Source organism: Bufo bufo, chromosome 5 (assembly GCF_905171765.1).
Source record: "Bufo bufo chromosome 5, aBufBuf1.1, whole genome shotgun sequence".
Classification (NCBI taxonomy): domain Eukaryota; kingdom Metazoa; phylum Chordata; class Amphibia; order Anura; family Bufonidae; genus Bufo; species Bufo bufo.
In genome coordinates, this window is record NC_053393.1 from 287186623 (window position 1) to 287206258 (window position 19636).

Genomic DNA, 19636 nt, shown 5'->3' on the forward strand with positions numbered 1-19636 from the left:
CTCAAAATTAGTGGTTTCTGCTGTATCAGGCCTACTTTAAATCTATCCCTAAAAGGGTATATTAGATTCAAGGTGCTGATAGGGTAATTCTCAAGAACTTCACACACACGCTACAGTGCAGATCCAAGTCTAATTCTGTCCGTAAACGTATACCTGTCACCCAGCGCCTAAATAATAGGCCTCAAATTTATATTCAGCTAAATCTGTCATTACTGTTGTGTCTGTATTAGTGTAATACGGTACCTAAATAGATAGCCAGATAGTGTTAGGTGTCTGTAAAAAACGGCCTAAATTTTAATTCAATACATTGGCCCGAATAATATTTTTATTATTGTTATGAACGGTAACAATGAGGAAAACATCTAGTAAGGGACGCGGAGGCGGACATGATCGTGGTGGTGTTAGTGGACCCTCTGGTGCTGGGAGAGGACGTGGCCGTTCTGCCACAGCCACACGTCCTAGTGAACCAACTACCTCAGGCTACCCAGTAGCCAGCAGAATTTACAGCGATATTTTGTGGGGCCCAATGCCGTTCTAAGGATGGTAAGGCCTGAGCAGGTACAGGCATTAGTCAATTGGGTGGCCGACAGTGGATCCAGCACGTTCACATCATCTCCCACCCAGTCTTCTGCAGAAAGCGCACAGATGGCGCATGAAAACCAAGCCCATCAGTCTGTCACATCACCCCCATGCATATCAGGGAAACTGTCTGAGCCTCAAGTTATGCAGCAGTCTCTTATGCTGTTTGAAGACTCTGCTGGCAGGGTTTCCCAAGGGCATCCACCTAGCCCTTCCCCAGGGGTGGAAGAGATAGAATGCGCTAACGCACAACCACTTATGTTTCCTGATGATGAGGACATGGGAATACCACCTCAGCACGTCTCTGATGATGACGAAACACAGGTTCCAACTGCTGCGTCTTTCTGCAGTGTGCAGACTGAACAGGAGGTCAGGGATCAAGACTGGGTGGAAGACGATGCAGGGGACGATGAGGTCCTAGACCCCACATGGAATGAAGGTCGTGCCACTGACTTTCAGAATTCGGAGGAAGAGGCAGTGGTGAGACCGAGCCAACAGCGTAGCAAAAGACAAAGAGGGAGCAGTGGGCAAAAGCAGAACACCCACCGCCAAGAGACTCCGCCTGCTACTGACCGCCGCCATCTGGGACCGAGCACCCCAAAGGCAGCTTCAAGGAGTTCCCTGGCATGGCACTTCTTCAAACAATGTGCTGACGACAAGACCCGAGTGGTTTGCACGCTGTGCCATCAGAGCCTGAAGCGAGGCATTAACGTTCTGAACCTTAGCACAACCTGCATGACCAGGCACCTGCATGCAAAGCATGAACTGCAGTGGAGTAAACACCTTAAAAACAAGGAAGTTCTTCAGGCTCCCCCTGCTACCTCTTCTGCTGCTGCCGCCTCGGCCTCTTCTGCTGCTGCTGCCGCCTCGGCCTCTTCTGCTGCTGCTGCCGCCTCGGCCTCTTCTGCTGCTGCTGCCGCCTCGGCCTCTTCTGCTGCTGCTGCCGCCTCGGCCTCTTCTGCTGCTGCTGCCGCCTCGGCCTCTTCCTCCGCCTCTGGAGGAACGTTGGCACCTGCTGCCCAGCAAACATGGGATGTACCACCAACACCACCTCCTGCGTCACCAAGCATCTCAACCATGTCACACGGCAGCGTTCAGCTCTCCATCTCACAAACATTTGAGAGAAAGCGTAAATTCCCACCTAGCCACCCTCGATCCCTGGCCCTGAATGCCAGCATTTCTAAACTACTGGCCTATGAAATGCTGTCATTTAGGCTGGTGGACACAGACAGCTTCAAACAGCTCATGTCGCTTGCTGTCCCACAGTATGTTGTTCCCAGCCGGCACTACTTCTCCAAGAGAGCCGTGCCTTCCCTGCACAACCAAGTATCCGATAAAATCAAGTGTGCACTGCGCAACGCCATCTGTGGCAAGGTCCACCTAACCACAGATACGTGGACCAGTAAGCACGGCCAGGGACGCTATATCTCCCTAACTGCACACTGGGTAAATGTAGTGGCGGCTGGGCCCCAGGCGGAGAGCTGTTTGGCGCACGTCCTTCCGCCGCCAAGGATCGCAGGGCAACATTCTTTGCCTCCTGTCTCCTCCTCCTCCTCCTACTCAGCTTCCTCCTCCTCTTCTTCCACCTGCTCATCCAGTCAGCCACACACCTTCACCACCAACTTCAGCACAGCCCGGGGTAAACGTCAGCAGGCCGTTCTGAAACTCATATGTTTGGGGGACAGGCCCCACACCGCACAGGAGTTGTGGGGGGTATAGAACAACAGACCGACGAGTGGTTGCTGCCGGTGAGCCTCAAGCCCGGCCTGGTGGTGTGCGATAATTGGCGAAATCTCGTTGCAGCTCTGGGACTAGCCGGTTTGACGCACATCCCTTGCCTGGCGCATGTGCTGAATTTGGTGGTGCAGAAGTTCATTCACAACTACCCCGACATGTCAGAGCTGCTGCATAAAGTGCGGGCCGTCTGTTTGCGCTTCCGGCGTTCACATCCTGCCACTGCTCGCCTGTCTGCGCTACAGCGTAACTTCGGCCTTCCCGCTCACCGCCTCATATGCGACGTGCCCACCAGGTGGAACTCCACCTTGCACATGCTGGACAGACTGTGCGAGCCTCAGCAGGCCATAGTGGAGTTTCAGCTGCAGCACGCACGGGTCAGTCGCACTGCGGAACAGCACCACTTCACCACCAATGACTGGGCCTCCATGCGAGACCTGTGTGCCCTGTTGCACTGTTTCGAGTACTCCACCAACATGGCCAGTGGCGATGACGCCGTTATCAGCGTTACAATACCACTTCTATGTCTCCTTGAGAAAACACTTAGGGCGATGATGGAAGAGGAGGTGGCCCAGGAGGAGGAGGAGGAAGAGAGGTCACTTTTAGCACTTTCAGGCCAGTCTCTTCGAAGTGACTCAGAGGGAGTTTTTTTGCAACAGCAGAGGCCAGGTACAAATGTGGCCAGACAGGGCCCACTACTGGAGGACGAAGAGGACGAGGATGAGGTGGAGGAGGATGAGGATAAAGCAGGTTCACAGCGGGCTGGCACCCAACGCAGCTCGGGCCCATCACTGGTGCGTGGCTGGGGGGAAACGCAGGACGATGACGATACGCCTCCCACAGAGGACAGCTTGTCCTTACCTCTGGGCAGCCTGGCACACATGAGCGACTACATGCTGCAGTGCCTGCGCAACGACAGCAGAGTTGCCCACATTTTAACGTGTGCGGACTACTGGGTTGCACTGGAGCATAATAGTAAGATGCGCGAGTACAAGCGCAGGTTGGTAGACGCGCTACTGAGAGCATTCCCAAATGTCACAGAGGAACAAGTGGAAGCCCAAGGCGAAGGCAGAGGAGGAGCAAGAGGTCGCCAACGCAGCTGTGTCACGGCCAGCTCCTCTGAGGGCAGGGTTAGCATGGCAGAGATGTGGAAAAGTTTTGTCACCACGTCACCACCTGATACGGAACGTGTTAGCAGGAGGCAACATTTCAATAACATGGTGGAACAGTACCTGTGCACACCCCTCCACGTACTGACTGATGGTTCGGCCCCATTCAACTTCTGGGTCTCCAAATTGTCCACGTGGCCAGAGCTAGCCTTTTATGCCTTGGAGGTGCTGGCCTGCCCGGCGGCCAGCGTTTTGTCTGAACGTGTATTCAGCACGGCAGGGGGCGTCATTACAGACAAACGCAGCCGCCTGTCTACAGCCAATGTGGACAAGCTGACGTTCATAAAAATGAACCAGGCATGGATCCCACAGGACCTGTCCATCCCTTGTGCAGATTAGACATTAACTACCTCCCCTTAACAATATATTATTGTACTCCAGGGCACTTCCTCATTCAATCCTATTTTTATTTTCATTTTACCATTATATTGCGGGGCAACCCAAAGTTGAATGAACCTCTCCTCTGTCTGGGTGCCGGGGCCTAAAAATATCTGACAGTGGCCTGTTCCAGTGGTGGGTGACATGAAGCCTGATTCTCTGCTATGACATGAAGACTGATTCTCTGCTGAAATGAAGCCTGAATCTCTGTTATGGGACCTCTCTCCTCTGCCTGGGTGCCTGGGCCTAAATATGTGACAGTGGCCTGTTCCAGTGGTGGGTGACGTGAAGCCTGATTCTCTGCTATGACATGAAGACTGATTCTCTGCTGACATGAAGCCTGAATCTCTGTTATGGGACCTCTCTCCTCTGCCTGGGTGCCTGGGCCTAAATATGTGACAATGGACTGTTCCAGTGGTGGGTGACGTGAAGCCTGATTCTCTGCTATGACATGAAGACTGATTCTGTGCTGACATGAAGCCTGAATCTCTGTTATGGGACCTCTCTCCTCTGTCTGGGTGCCGGGGCCTAAAAATATCTGACAGTGGCCTGTTCCAGTGGTGGGTGACGTGAAGCCTGATTCTCTGCTATGACATGAAGACTGATTCTTTGCTGACATGAAGCCAGATTCTCTGTTTTGGGACCTCTCTCCTCTGCCTGGGCCTAAATATCTGTCAAGGATGGTGTACAGGAAACAAGACAAAGCAAAAGAATCTATGACTCACTGGATCCAAAACTAAGGAACAAAAGGGAGACCCCTGCATGAGACCTGTCACTCTCCCTGACTGCTCAGCCTATGCGAACACCCCAAAGGTGAATGGTCGCATATCCACGTAGCTCGACTATCTACCACCTGAACACCCTACAATAGTGAGGGGACACGACCACCGGCTCCCTACACTAGACACGGAGGGAGTCAGGGTCAACTGAGATCCAGCAAACAGAAAATCACAAATAAAAGTACAGCACTTATCTTTGTGGAAGACTGGGCAATAGGAACAGCATGCACACACACTCCAGGAAGTTGTATAAGCCGCACACTATTGCATTATGGGGAGGAATTTAAAGGGATGCAATCAGTCCAAACACATGACAGCTGAGAGAGGCTAACGAGATGAGGAACTGAAAACCAAAACAAAGAAAACTCAAGGAGGAGGTTCTGAAAGGCTTCTGTCAGAGCTTCTCAGCTGTCTGGTTGTGACAGTACCCCTCCCTCTACGAGTGGACTCCGGACACTCAGAGCCCACCTTCTCAGGATGGGACCTATGGAAAGGCCTGATGAGACGAGTGGCCTTAATGTCCGTCACTGGGACCCACATCCTCTCCTCAGGACCATAACCCTCCCAATGAACGAGGTACTGGAGAGAACCGCGGACAAGACGAGAATCCACAATCCTAGAGACCTGAAATTCAAGATTCCCATCAACCATAATCGGAGGAGGAGGCAAAGGCGAGGGTACAATGGGTTGAACATAAGGTTTCAATAAGGACTTATGAAAAACATTATGGATCTTCCAAGTCTGAGGAAGATCAAGACGGTAGGCAACAGGATTGATGACAGACAGGATCTTGTAAGGCCCAATAAACCTAGGACCCAACTTCCAGGAGGGAACCTTTAATTTGATATTCTTGGTAGACAACCACACCAGATCACCAACATTCAGGTCCGGACCAGGCACACGTCTCTTATCCGCCACACGCTTATATCTCTCACTCATGCTCTTTAGATTATCCTGAATCTTTTGCCAAATAGATGACAAAGACAAGGAGAATCTGTCCTCATCAGGTAAACCAGAAGACCCCTCTCCCGAGAAAGTCCCAAACTGCGGATGACTCCCATATGCACCAAAAAATGGTGACTTATCAGAGGACTCCTGACGACGGTTATTTAAAGCAAACTCAGCAAGAGACAAAAAAGAACACCTATCCTCCTGATTCTCCGCCACAAAACAGCGCAGATATGTCTCCAGATTCTGATTGACGCGCTCTGTCTGGCCATTCAACTGCGGGTGGAAAGCATAAGAGAATGACAACCGAACCCCCAAGCGAGAACAGAAAGCCTTCCAGAATCTGGAAACAAACTGCGTGCCCCTATCAGAGACTATGTCTGAAGGAATACCATGCAATTTGACAATGTGATCAATAAATGCCTGCGCCAGCGACTTAGCATTGGGCAAACCAGGAAAAGGGATGAAATGCACCATTTTGCTAAAACGGTCCACCACTACCAGAATCACAGTCTTCCCCGAGGATCGAGGCAGGTCCGTTATGAAGTCCATGGACAGATGTGTCCAAGGACGGGAAGGAATGGGTAAGGGAAGGAGAGGACCTGATGGCCGTGAATGAGGGACTTTGGCACGAGCGCAAGTCTCGCAGGCTGCCACAAAACCCTCAACAGACTTACGAAGCGCAGGCCACCAGAATCTCTGAGCGATGAGATCCAGTGTTGCTCTTGCCCCCGGGTGCCCAGCAAGGACCGTATCGTGGTGTTCCTTAAAAATCTTGTGTCTCAAAGCGAGAGGCACAAACAACCTCCCAGGAGGACAAAGATCAGGAGCCTCCGACTGGGCTGCCTACACCTCTGCCTCCAATTCAGGAAAAAGAGCAGAGACCACCACACCTTCAGCCAAAATGGGACCCGGGTCTTCAAAATTCCCACCTCCTGGAAAACAACGTGACAGGGCATCTGCCTTCACATTCTTAACCCCAGGGCGGAACGTGACAACAAAATTAAACCTTGAAAAGAACAAAGACCATCTGGCCTGTCTCGGGTTCAGACGCTTGGCTGACTCCAAGTAGGCCAGATTTTTATGGTCCGTAAACACGGTAATAGGGTGTCTGGCTCCCTCTAGCCAATGGCGCCATTCCTCAAAAGCCAACTTGATGGCCAACAATTCCCTATCTCCCACATCGTAATTTCTCTCTGCGGAGGAGAGTTTCTTCGAGAAAAAGGCACACGGTCGCCATTTGGCAGGAGAGGAACCCTGACACAAGACCGCACCCACACCTACCTCTGAAGCATCAACCTCAACTATGAAGGGTAAAGAAATATCAGGTTGTACCAGGATGGGAGCGGAAGCAAAACTCTCCTTGATATTAGAAAAGGCCTTACGCGCCTCTACCGACCAGGAAGAAAAATCTACCCCCTTTCTGGTCATATCGGTGAGTGGTTTAACAACAGAGGAATAATTCAAAATAAACTTCCTGTAATAATTGGCAAAGCCCAAAAAATGCATCAGCGCCTTCTGATTCTCAGGAAGCTCCCACTCAAGCACAGTGCGGACCTTCTCGGGGTCCATGCGAAAACCAGAAGCGGAAAGAAGAAACCCCAGAAATTGAACCTCTGGAACCGCAAACACACATTTTTCCAGTTTCGCGTATAATTTATTCTCTCGCAGGATGAGCAAGACCTGACGTAAGTGTTCCTTATGAGTTTTGAAATCAGGAGAAAAAATCAAAATGTCATCCAAATACACTAATACAAATTTTCCCATTAAATGATAAAAAAAATGCTGTTCATGAAATGCTGAAAAACGGCTGGGGCATTCATCAAACCAAAAGGCATAACCAAATTCTCAAAATGGCCCTCAGGGGTATTGAAGGCCGTCTTCCATTCGTCTCCTTCTCTGACCCTGACCAAGTTGTATGCCCCTCTTAGGTCTAATTTGGAAAAGACTTTAGCCCCAACAACCTGGTTAAACAGGTCCAGGATCAGAGGAAGCGGATAAGGGTCACGAATAGTGATACTGTTCAGCTCCCTGAAATCCAGACAAGGTCTTAAAGAACCATCTTTCTTCTTAACAAAGAAAAAACCAGCGGCAACAGGTGACTTCGAGGGTCGTATGTGTCCTTTTCTCAGACATATAAGCATGCATAGCGACCCTCTCAGGTTGGGAAAGATTGTATAAACGAGATTTAGGCAGCTTGGCGCCTGGGATGAGATTAATAGGGCAATCGTACTCCCTGTGCGGGGGCAAATCCTGAACTCCACTCTCAGAGAAGACATCCGAAAATTCAGAGAGGAAAGGTGGTACAGTCTTAGTAGAAACCTCAGAAACAGATGTCGTGTGGCAATTCTCTCTGCAAAAGTCACTCCAACCATTTATTTGCCTAGCTTGCCAATCAATGGTGGGGTTATGTTTAGTGAGCCAGGGTAGCCCCAACACCAGAGGAGTAGACAAACCGCCAAGGACGAAACATGACACATCCTCAACATGAGCATCACTCACAATTAAACGGATATTGTGAACTATGCCCTTTAATGATTTCTGAGAAAGTGGAGCGGAATCAATAGCAAAAACAGGAATATCCTTTCCCAAAGTGCATACCTGGAAACCATGAGTTATTGCAAATTGATTATCAATGAGATTGACAGCTGCTCCACTATCCACAAAAATCTCACAAAAAATGCTCTTGCTCTCTAGCGCCACCCTAGCAGGCAGGACAAAACGGGAACTACATGCAAACGGAAAACCTTCAATTTCCGCCTCAACCCTGCCAATAGTAACAGACTGAACATTTTTAAAAGATTTTTTCCTTTTTGTTTCTTTATTACTCCCAGAAAACTGCCTGTATCTCCTAGAGGGACAAACATTTGCCAAATGATTTATACCTCCACAACAAAAACAAACCCTCCCATGCGGGCTGAATCTTCTATTGTCAGAGGCAATCAACCCCAGCTGCATGGGCTCCTGCTCAGAAGGGGCTGACAGCGACTGAGACCCCTGCGCACAGAATGAGACCGCTGCACTGTCCCGGGACTGAGTATGACAGGAAGGAGAGATCTCTCCTCTCTCTCTAAGACGCCTGTCAATACGAACGGCCTGAGACATAGCAGAGTCCAAGGAGATAGGCCTCTCATGAAAGGAAAATGCATCTTTCAATCCCTCTGAAAGACCATGGCAAAATTGACTTCGGAGTGCAGCATCATTCCAACCAGTATCAGCTGCCCATCTCCGAAATTCTGAGCAGTATATCTCTGCGGATTGTTTACCCTGGCATAAGAGACGTAGTCTAAACTCAGCCAGAGCAATACGATCCGGATCATCATATATCTGACCCAGGGAAATAATTCATCCACTGAACGGAGGGGCCGTGCCCCCTCCGGCAGCGAAAAGGCCCAGGACTGAGCGTTACCCCTGAGCAGCGATATAATGATCCCCACCCTCCGTTCCTCATCACCAGAGGAATGGGGAAGAAGGCGAAAATGGAGTTTGCAAGCCTCTCTAAAACGCACAAAATTCTCACTACCCCCGGAGAACGTATCCGGGAGCGAGATCTTAGGCTCAGAACAAACTCCATGAACGCAAGCTGAACCGGTCACTTGAAACTGAGAAAAAGTCTTACGGAGATCAGCTACCTCCAATAAAAGACCCTGGAAGCGTTCAGCCAAAAGTGAAACCGGATCCATGCTTGAGACGGTTTTGGCGGCTTATACACTGCGTGCAGAATTATTAGGCAAATGAGTATTTTGACCACATCATCCTCTTTATGCATGTTGTCTTACTCCAAGCTGTATAGGCTCGAAAGCCTACTACCAATTAAGCATATTAGGTGATGTGCATCTCTGTAATGAGAAGGAGTGTGGTCTAATGACATCATACCTTTGGCAAAATGGGTCAAAAGAAGGACTTGACAGGCTCAGAAAAGTCAAAAATAGTGAGATATCTTGCAGAGGGATGCAGCACTCTTAAAATTGCAAAGCTTCTGAAGCGTGATCAATCAAGCGTTTCATTCAAAATAGTCAACAGGGTCGCAAGAAGCGTGTGGAAAAACCAAGGCGCAAAATAACTGCCCATGAACTGAGAAAAGTCAAGCGTGCAGCTGCCAAGATGCCACTTGCCACCAGTTTGGCCATATTTCAGAGCTGCAACATCACTGGAGTGCCCAAAAGCACAAGGTGTGCAATACTCAGAGACATGGCCAAGGTAAGAAAGGCTGAAAGACGACCACCACTGAACAAGACACACAAGCTGAAACGTCAAGACTGGGCCAAGAGATATCTCAAGACTCATTTTTCTAAGGTTTTATGGACTGATGAAATGAGAGTGAGTCTTGATGGGCCAGATGGATGGGCCCGTGGCTGAATTGGTAAAGGGCAGAGAGCTCCAGTCCGACTCAGACGCCAGCAAGGTGGAGGTGGAGTACTGGTTTGGGCTGGTATCATCAAAGATGAGCTTGTGGGGCCTTTTTGGGTTGAGGATGGAGTCAAGCTCAACTCCCAGTCCTACTGCCAGTTTCTGGAAGACACCTTCTTCAAGCAGTGGTACAGGAAGAAGTCTGCATCCTTCAAGAAAAACATGATTTTCATGCAGGACAATGCTCCATCACACGCGTCCAAGTACTCCACAGCGTGGCTGGCAAGAAAGGGTATAAAAGAAGAAAATCTAATGACATGGCCTCCTTGTTCACCTGATCTGAACCCCATTGAGAACCTGTGGTCCATCATCAAATGTGAGATTTACAAGGAGGGAAAACAGTACACCTCTCTGAACAGTGTCTGGTTGCTGCTGCACGCAATGTTGATGGTGAACAGATCAAAACACTGACAGAATCCATGGATGGCAGGCTTTTGAGTGTCCTTGCAAAGAAAGGTGGCTATATTGGTCACTGATTTGTTTTTGTTTTGTTTTTGAATGTCAAAAATGTATATTTGTGAATGTTGAGATGTTATATTGGTTTCACTGGTAAAAATAAATAATTGAAATGGGTATATATTTGTTTTTTGTTAAGTTGCCTAATAATTATGCACAGTAATAGTCACCTGCACACACAGATATCCCCCTAAAATAGCTAAAACTAAAAACAAACTAAAAACTACTTCCAAAAATATTCAGCTTAGATATTAATGAGTTTTTTGGGTTCATTGAGAACATGGTTGTTGTTCAATAATAAAATGAATCCTCAAAAATACAACTTGCCTAATAATTCTGCACTCCCTGTAATGTCACGGATGGTGTACAGGAAACAAGACAAAGCAAAAGAATCTATGACTCACTGGATCCAAAACTAAGGAACAAAAGGGAGACCCCTGCATGAGACCTGTCACTCTCCCTGACTGCTCAGCCTATGCGAACACCCCAAAGGTGGATGGTCGCATATCCACGTACCTCGACTATCTACCACCTTAACACCCTACAATAGTGAGGGGACACGACCACCGGCTCCCTACACTAGACACGGAGGGAGTCAGGGTCAACTGAGATCCAGCAAACAGAAAATCACAAATAAAAGTACAGCACTTATCTTTGTAGAAGACTGGGCAATAGGAACAGCATGCACACACACTCCAGGAAGTTGTATAAGCCGCACACTATTGCATTATGGGGAGGAATTTAAAGGGATGCAATCAGTCCAAACACATGACAGCTGAGAGAGGCTAACGAGATGAGGAACTGAAAACCAAAACAAAGAAAACTCAAGGAGGAGGTTCTGAAAGGCTTCTGTCAGAGCTTCTCAGCTGTCTGGTTGTGACAATATCTGACAATGGACTGTTCCAGTGTTGGGTGACGTAAAGCATGATTTTCTGCTAGGACATGCAGACTGATTCTCTGCTGACATGAAGCCAGATTCTCTGTTACGGGACCTCTCTCCTCTGCCTGGGTGCCTGGGCCTAAATATCTGACAATGGACTGTTCCAGTGTTGGGTGACGTAAAGCCTGATTCTCTGCTATGACATGCAGTCTGATTCTCTGCTGACATGAAGCCAGATTCTCTGTTACGGGACCTCTCTACTCTGCCTGGGTGCCTGGGCCTAAATATCTGACAATGGACTGTTCCAGTGTTGGGTGACGTAAAGCCTGATTCTCTGCTATGACATGCAGACTGATTCTCTGCTGACATGAAGCCAGATTCTCTGTTACGGGACCTCTCTCCTCTGCCTGGGTGTCGGGGCCTAAATATATGACAATGGACAGTTACAGTGGTGGGTGACGTGAAGCCAGATTCTCTGCTATGGCAAGAAGACTGATTCTCTGCTGACGTGAAGCCAGATTCTCTGCTATGGGACCTCTCTCCAATTGATATTGGTTAATTTTTATTTATTTTATTTTTATTTTAATTCATTTCCCTATCCACATTTGTTTGCAGGGGATTTACCTACATGTTTCTGCCTTTTGCAGCCCTCTAGCTCTTTCCTGGGCTGTTTTACAGCCTTTTTAGTGCCGAAAAGTTCGGGTCCCCATTGACTTCAATGGGGTTCGGGTTCGGGACGAAGTTCGGGTCGTGTTCGGATCCCGAACCCGAACATTTCCGGGAAGTTCGGCCGAACTTATCGAACCCGAACATCCAGGTGTTCGCTTAACTCTAAAAATGTAATATAACTGCAATGTGGATTATGGATTTACACTCTCTCTTTAGATTTACATAATTTTTTTCATGGTCAGATTAGCATGCCATGTTACAGTTGTCAATCTAGTAGAGATACATTCAAAGGCTTTGTACACTTTCAGGGACAATTTTTTTATGATTGCATTTTACTCATTTGGGGCTAAAAAAATAAATTTCATTCGGTCTTTATTAGAAATATTAGGCTGTTCTGTCACAGAGGGTTAATTGATTTTCTAGCTGTGTGGATCAAACTTTCACTTTCACTTTGTGCTCATCTAATAACCTTTATCTCTGAATTACTAAGAGGTCATAAACACTTATTTAAGCAAAATTATTATCAGTAAGATAATGATTGAGCTTTGATGAGTTTTTATAAGGTCAGAGATCACAGATAAGGAGCCTGTCAGCTACCTGCCTGACAGAGCAGAGAGAACATTCAGATCCTGCTAGCAGAGCATCTCAGCTCTGCACAGAGAAAAGGACTCCATATTTTTTATAAAGACCAATGGAAAAAAAAAAATATTCATAATGAGTACAATGCAGTAATTTAAAAAAAATGCCCCCAAAGGTGTACATAGCCTTTAAGACTAATGGATACATTAGAAGTCAATGGGAAAACATTGCTTCTAATTCTATTTTTAAAACACTATAAAGCTTAATTTTGCATTTGATCTAGAAGAATACAATATAAATCCCATTTCTCTTGAAGTCGTGGCCAGTTTGACCAAATAACAGTATAATACACAACATAATTGAATAAAAGATAACTTCATAAGTGATTTATGATTTATTTTACACATGTTCTTTTAGGATACCATGCCCACTGAATTCAGCTGTTGTTCTTGCTTCATATGCTGTGCAATGTAAGTAATTATCTTTAATGACTATAACATTGATTTTAGGTCTTAAGTAAGTCATTGAGAGTCCATTCTGTCTTAGGGTTCTTTCACACTAGCGTTATTCTTTTCCGGCATTGAGTTCCGTCCTAGGGGCTCAATTCCGGAAAATAACTGATCAGTTTAATCCTAATGCATTCTGAATGAAGAGCAATCCATTCAGGATGCATCAGGATGTCTTTAGTTCAGTCTTTTTGCCTTTTCAGGACGGAGATAATACCGCAGCATGCTGCAGTTTTATCTCCGTCCAAAGCTCCGGAACACTTGCCGGAATGACGGATCCGGCATTTTTTCCCATTGACATGCATTAATGCCGGATCCGGCCCCGAGTGTATCGGCAAAACGGATCCGGCATTGTGGTCTGCGCATGCTCAGGCCGAAAAAAATCAGCGATTTTTACATTGCCGATTTTTTGCATTCGATACAATAATCTCAAATTCGCGAATATATGATGAATATTCTACTAAATATTTGTGAAATATCGCGAATTCGAATATAGCTCCTGCCGCTCATCACTAATACGGATCAGGATCCTGATCTGTCTGACAAATACCATCAGTTTGCACACGTTTTGATGGATCCGGCAGGCAGTTCCAGCAACGGAACTACTTGCCAGAATCCTCTGCCGCAAGTGTGAAAGTACCCTTAGTAAAAAAAAAAAAGAAGAAAAGTTTGTACTATATAATGTTAATTAACCCTTTTAAGAACAAGCCATTTTTCACCTTCGTGACCAGTCCTAATTTTGCTAATATGACACATGTCACTTTATATGCTAAGAACTTTGGTATGTTTTTATTTATCCAAGCCATTCTAAGATTGTTTTCTTGTGACATCTCGTACTTGATGTTAGGGGTAAATTTGGGTTGATATGTTTTACCTTTATATTATAATAAATCCCAAATTTACTGAAATTTTTTTTTAAATTTCCATTTTCTAAATTTTAATTTATACGCAGAAAGGCAGATAGTGATACCTCATTAGATAGTTTTTACTTAAGATTTCCCATGTCTACTTTATGTTGGCATCATTTTGAAAATTACATTTCATTTTTTTAGGATGTTAGAAGGCTTAGAATTTAAGAAGCAATTTTTCTAATTTTCTGTAAAATCTTCAAAGCCAACTTTTTCAAAGACCAATTCAGTTCTGAAGTCACTTTGAGGTCCTTACATAATAGAAACCACCCATAAATGACCCCATTTTAGAAACTACACCCCTCAAATTAATAAAACTGGTTTTGCAAACTATGTTAACCCTTTAGGTGTTCCACAAGAATTAAAGGAAAATGGAAGTGAAATTTAAAATATTTAGTTTTTGTGCAGATTTTTTATTTTAATCCAATTTTTCCTCTAACACAGCAAGGGTTAACAGCAAAACGAACCTGAATATTTATTACCCTGATTCTGCAGTTTACAAAAACACCCCATTTATGTTCGTAAACAGCTGTATGGGCATATGGCAGATTTCAGAAGGAAAGGAGCAACATATTTTTGGAGAGCAGATTTTGCTAGAATGGCTTTTGGGTGTCGTGTCATATTTGAAGGCACACTAAGACATCCCTACAGTAGAAATCCCCAAAAAGTGACCCCATTTTGGAAACTAAACCCCACTTTGACCTCTTTCTTTTAACAAGGGATAACAGGAGCAAATGCACCCCATAATTTGTTACCCATTTTCTCCTGAATACGGCAACTCAAACTATGTGGTCGAAACTGCTGTATGAACAGACGGCAGAATTCAAAAGGAAAAGAGCAGCATCTGTATTTTCTAACATGGAATTTGCTGAAATAGATTTTAAGGGTCATAGCTTTTTATTTATTTTTTGCTGCCTGAGCTGTGTGGTGGCTCATTTTTTGCGGGATGGGCTGTAGTTTTTAATGATACAATTTTTGGGGTCTATATGACTTTTTGATCGCTTTTTATTAAATTTTTTATGAGGTGAAATAGGCTAATATTGCAATTCTGCCAATGTTTTATTATTTTTTATGGGGTTCTTCATGTGATATATTTGATAAGATAATTTTATTCTGAGGGTTGATACGGTTATGGCGATACCAAATTTATATTGTTTTGTTCGTGGTCTACCACTGTTATATCATAAAATCACTTTTATTATTTTTCTTTGCATCACCAAATTGAAGACACATAACTTTTTTTTTTTCCCTGTCAACATAGTTGTATGAGGACTTTTTTTTGTGGGATTGGCTGTAGTTTTTATTGGTATCTTTTTTGGGATGCATATGACTTATTAATCACTTTTTAATAAAAAATTTTGGGAGGTGAGGCAAAAAAACAGCAATTCAGCCATTTTTTTTTTTTTTTTTTTTTTTACAGCGTTCACCACTCAGGATTAGTACCATGGTCATTTTTATAGATCAGGTCATTACAGACACGGTGATACCAATTATGTGTAGTTTATTTTATTTATTTTTTCATTTTTTAATCTAAATATAAGCGGATTTGGGAAAAGGCAATTTATTTTTAATTTACAATTATTTTTTTTACGTTTATTTTTAACTTTTTTTTTCCAGTGGTGCTGATGGCTGTACTATACTTTGCAATGCTCTTGTATTGCAAAGTATAAGTTTATCAGTTTTAGGCCTCTTTCACACTTGCGTTGTCCGGATCCGTCGTGTACTCCATTTGACGGAAGTGCCCGCCGGATCCGTAACACTGCAAGTGAACTGAAAGCATTTGAAGACTGATCCGTCACCCAGGATGCTATTAAAGTCCTGGTTGCCATAGTAGTAGTGGGGAGCGGGGGAGCAGTATGCTTACCGTCCGTGCGGCTCCCGGGGCGCTCCAGAATGACTTCGGAGCGCCCCATGCGCATGGATGACGTGTTCCATGCGATCACGTCATCCATGCGCGTGGGGCGCCCTGACGTCACTCTGAAGCGCCCCGGGAGCCGCACAGACGATAAGTATACTGCTCCCCCGCTCCCCACTACACTTTACCATGGCAAACAGGACTTTAGCATCCTGGCAGCCATGGTAACCATTCAGAAAAAGCTAAACGTCGGATCCGGTAATGCGCCGAAACGACGTTTAGCTTAAGGCCGATCCGGATTAATGCCTTTCAATGGGCATTAATTCCGGATCCGGCCTTGTGGCAAGTGTTCAGGATTTTTGACCGGAGCAAAAAGCGCAGCATGCTGCAGTATTTTTTCCGGCCAAAAAACGTTCCGGTCCGGAACTGAAGACATCCTGATGCATCCTGAACGGATTTCTCTCTATTCAGAATGCATGGGGATAATCCTGGTCAGGATTCTTCCCGCATAGAGCCCCGACGACGGAACTCTATGCCGGAACAGAACAACGCAAGTGTAAAAAGAGCCCTTACACTGATAGATGGCAACATCGGATGCCTTTTTAAGGCATCCGGTTGCCATGTCAAACATCAGGCCGCAGCCATTCCAGCGCAGCAGCCCTATGGTTGAGAGAGGGAGCCCCTCCCTCTACTAACTCCATGGATGCCACTGACTGTGTCGTCTGAGGGGTTAAAAGGATGAGAACGATCCCAGCTCTGATCCTGCCCGTTACATCAGTGTGTCAGCATACAGCTGACACTCACTGCTGATGGCTGTGGCTCAGCAACAGAGCTGCCACCATCACATGCAGGGGGACCGCAACAGGGGGCAGGCGGACACTGATGGATTCAGGGGGCAGAAATGGGGTCAGGGCGGCGGGCACAGATGGAGGCCGGGCCGGCACACATAGGAGCAGTACCCGCATACATAGGGGCTGGGGCGGCACAGATGGGGGCAGGCAAGGCACAGATCCGGGGCACACAGCAGATAATGCTTGATTTTAGTCTCTGATCTGCACTCTGCAACCTGAAACCTGCCTTACCTTCACTCTCCAGTAACCCCCTTTCCACAAAACGTATGACTCTGATCTGTGGGATCCGTCTGCTGCCTCCAGTGTCCTGTCAGTGAAAGTTAACAGATCAGATGCCTGCTGCCTTCACTATGCACTACAAATTAACTCTTTCACTGCCCAGTAACCACCCTTCCACTGCCAATACCTGTGATATCTCCACAGTTCCTGTGTTATCTGTCCATAACCCCAGAACCACTGCCTGCTTTCCCTGCTCCTATCAATTTATGATTTGTGTGTATATATAAAGTACCGTTAATTTTTTGTAATATGTATTTATATCTACATATATATAATATATATATATATATATATATATATATATATATATATACACACACAAAATATATATGTAAGGAATCACCTTCTTTCAGGGGGTCACAATCACAGATTTCTTCACGGACACCAGGATTAAAGTCCAAATGACGGTTTATTTTCACCAGCCCAAACATAAATGATACAAAATAAACACCTGCCCATCTAGGCACTTGCTAATACAAAATAATGTATCCCTGACTCACCTAAAGATCCCTGTTCACACATGGAAATCAAATGCATCTTTCCTCAGCCAAACAGTCCAGCAGCCTCCAGGCTGTGACAACTCCAGTACCTTTTGGGGCGATTATGGCCCAGTAGTCCCCTGACTCTGGCCGTTTGACCCTCGCCCCACACGCGTCGCTGGGTCCCCTAAACTTTGGGCTATCACATAGCCTCGTGGCTTCTCAACCTTCCTGGCTGAGACCATTCAGAGCCTCTGCAAGACTCTATTCCAAATCACTCTCTCCTAACTGACACCCTGGGAGGTGCTTTATCCCAGTCTGATTATCGCAGATCTCACCTGCGATCCTCTCTGGACCAAGGGAACACCCTTCCTGGAAGGGTGTGGATTTACAGATCCCACTTCCAGTCCTATCTTCCGATCCAACTAAAATCCAGCCCAGAATATACCAACCTTGTCTCAGCAACCTACATGCTGCTGAGACTATTGCATCCCGGATTTTAGCTATCCCACCCAGCTGAGGTATCTGAGTGGGATATACACACCTTCCCGCACTGTACACCTTATCACAATATATACATACACATATTAGTTCTTTTAATTTATTTTTTTGTATAACATAAACAGTGTTTTATTCACACTTTCAAACAAAACATAAACAGCCTTAACTCGAGCTCAAATAAACACCTTGGCCGTCCAGCCACTAACTAATACATAACAATCCCTCTCTATACGAGGGCCTGGCTGTTAGACCTATCCTATGTTTCCACAGAACAAGGTTGCACACAGTTACCTTGGTTGGTACAGCATCAGTCCCTAGGTAGTGCACACCTCTGATTCTCTGAAGAATATATCAGGCTCCTAACGAGCCACATGACCCACAGGGTTTAACTGCCAACCTACCATTCAGTCCATAAAAATCAGGCCCATAACAGAGTTTACAAAAAGGTATACGGCAGCTATGCCTGACATAGATTAACACTGTCCTTCTTTCCATATCTATCTCAGCCAGCTCACAGGTGGAGAAAGACAAATGCTAGGTTTCATCATTCACAATGCAATCTGCTGGGTGACAAATACCTGTTTTCCCAGACAACTCCCTTCACTCCCTCACATATCCCCCCTCCTAAGTTCAGATCTACAGGGGTGAACTCTTGACGCTAAACAATGCATCTGGAACAAGGCATCTGTATTGCCTTGAAGCTTCCCAGCTCGGTGCTCCACTGAAATTGAAGTTATTGAGTGACAATAAACACCTAGTGACCCTGGCATTCCTCTCATTGGATCTACTCATCCAGGTCTGGGTTGAGTGATCAGTCACTAGCCGGAACCACCTCCCCAGCGGGTAGGACCTCAGGGCAACTAAAGCCCACAATGCTGTAGTTTTTCTCTGCTGGCGTGAGTTTCCTACTCATGTAGGTAATGGGGTGCTCCTCTCTGTTCACCTCCTGAGACAGGACAGCTACTAGCCCCACCTTTGATGCATCCATCTGCACGACAAATTCTCTTTTGAAGTTTGGTGTAGTGAGGACAGGGGGACTGCAGAATGGCAACTTCAACGCCTGAAAAGCAGTTTCCTCTTTGTCATTCCACTTCACCATAACAGATCTTTTACCCTTCAGAATCTCCGTCAGAGGAGCGGATATCATGGCAAAGTTGGGTATGAGCCGCCTGTAATACCCGACTATGCCCAGGAATGCCTTGACTTACTTGGCGCTCCTAGGTTGAGGCCATTCCTGGATAGCCTCAACCTTGTTAACCTGAGGTTTAATTATGCTTCGACCAATCACATACCCCAAATAACGTGTCTCTTTCATTCCTAAAGCACACTTTTTGGGGTTAGCAGTTAGCCTGGCTATCCTTCGAGAATCCACAATGGCCTGCACCTTGTCAAAGTGACTCTCCCAGTCATTGCTGAAGATGATAATATAATCTAGATAGGCTGAGGCATATCTCCTATTTAGAACATTGCGGGGCACCATGGAGCCCAAACGATGACATGCTATAGTGAAAAAGACTTGTTCCGTCGGGTGAACAGCCTGCCGGATCCGTCCTGCCGCTAGTGACCGTGTGCTGCTCCGTCCCTATTAACTATAATGGGGGCGGAGTTCCAGCAGAGGCACGGTAGCACGCGGCGAGAGGCTGCCGGAATAAAACTACAACATGTCCGACATTTAT

General features: G+C 46.1%; 1 protein-coding gene across 1 annotated transcript in view; it reads left to right on the forward strand.

Moving 5' to 3' along the window:
* PTPN3 (protein tyrosine phosphatase non-receptor type 3) overlaps positions 1-19636 on the forward strand; it is a 1427127-nt gene that overhangs the window by 499469 nt on the left and 908022 nt on the right. The window contains 1 exon segment of the mRNA XM_040432350.1: positions 12999-13051. Coding sequence (XP_040288284.1) covers positions 12999-13051 — 53 coding nt within the window.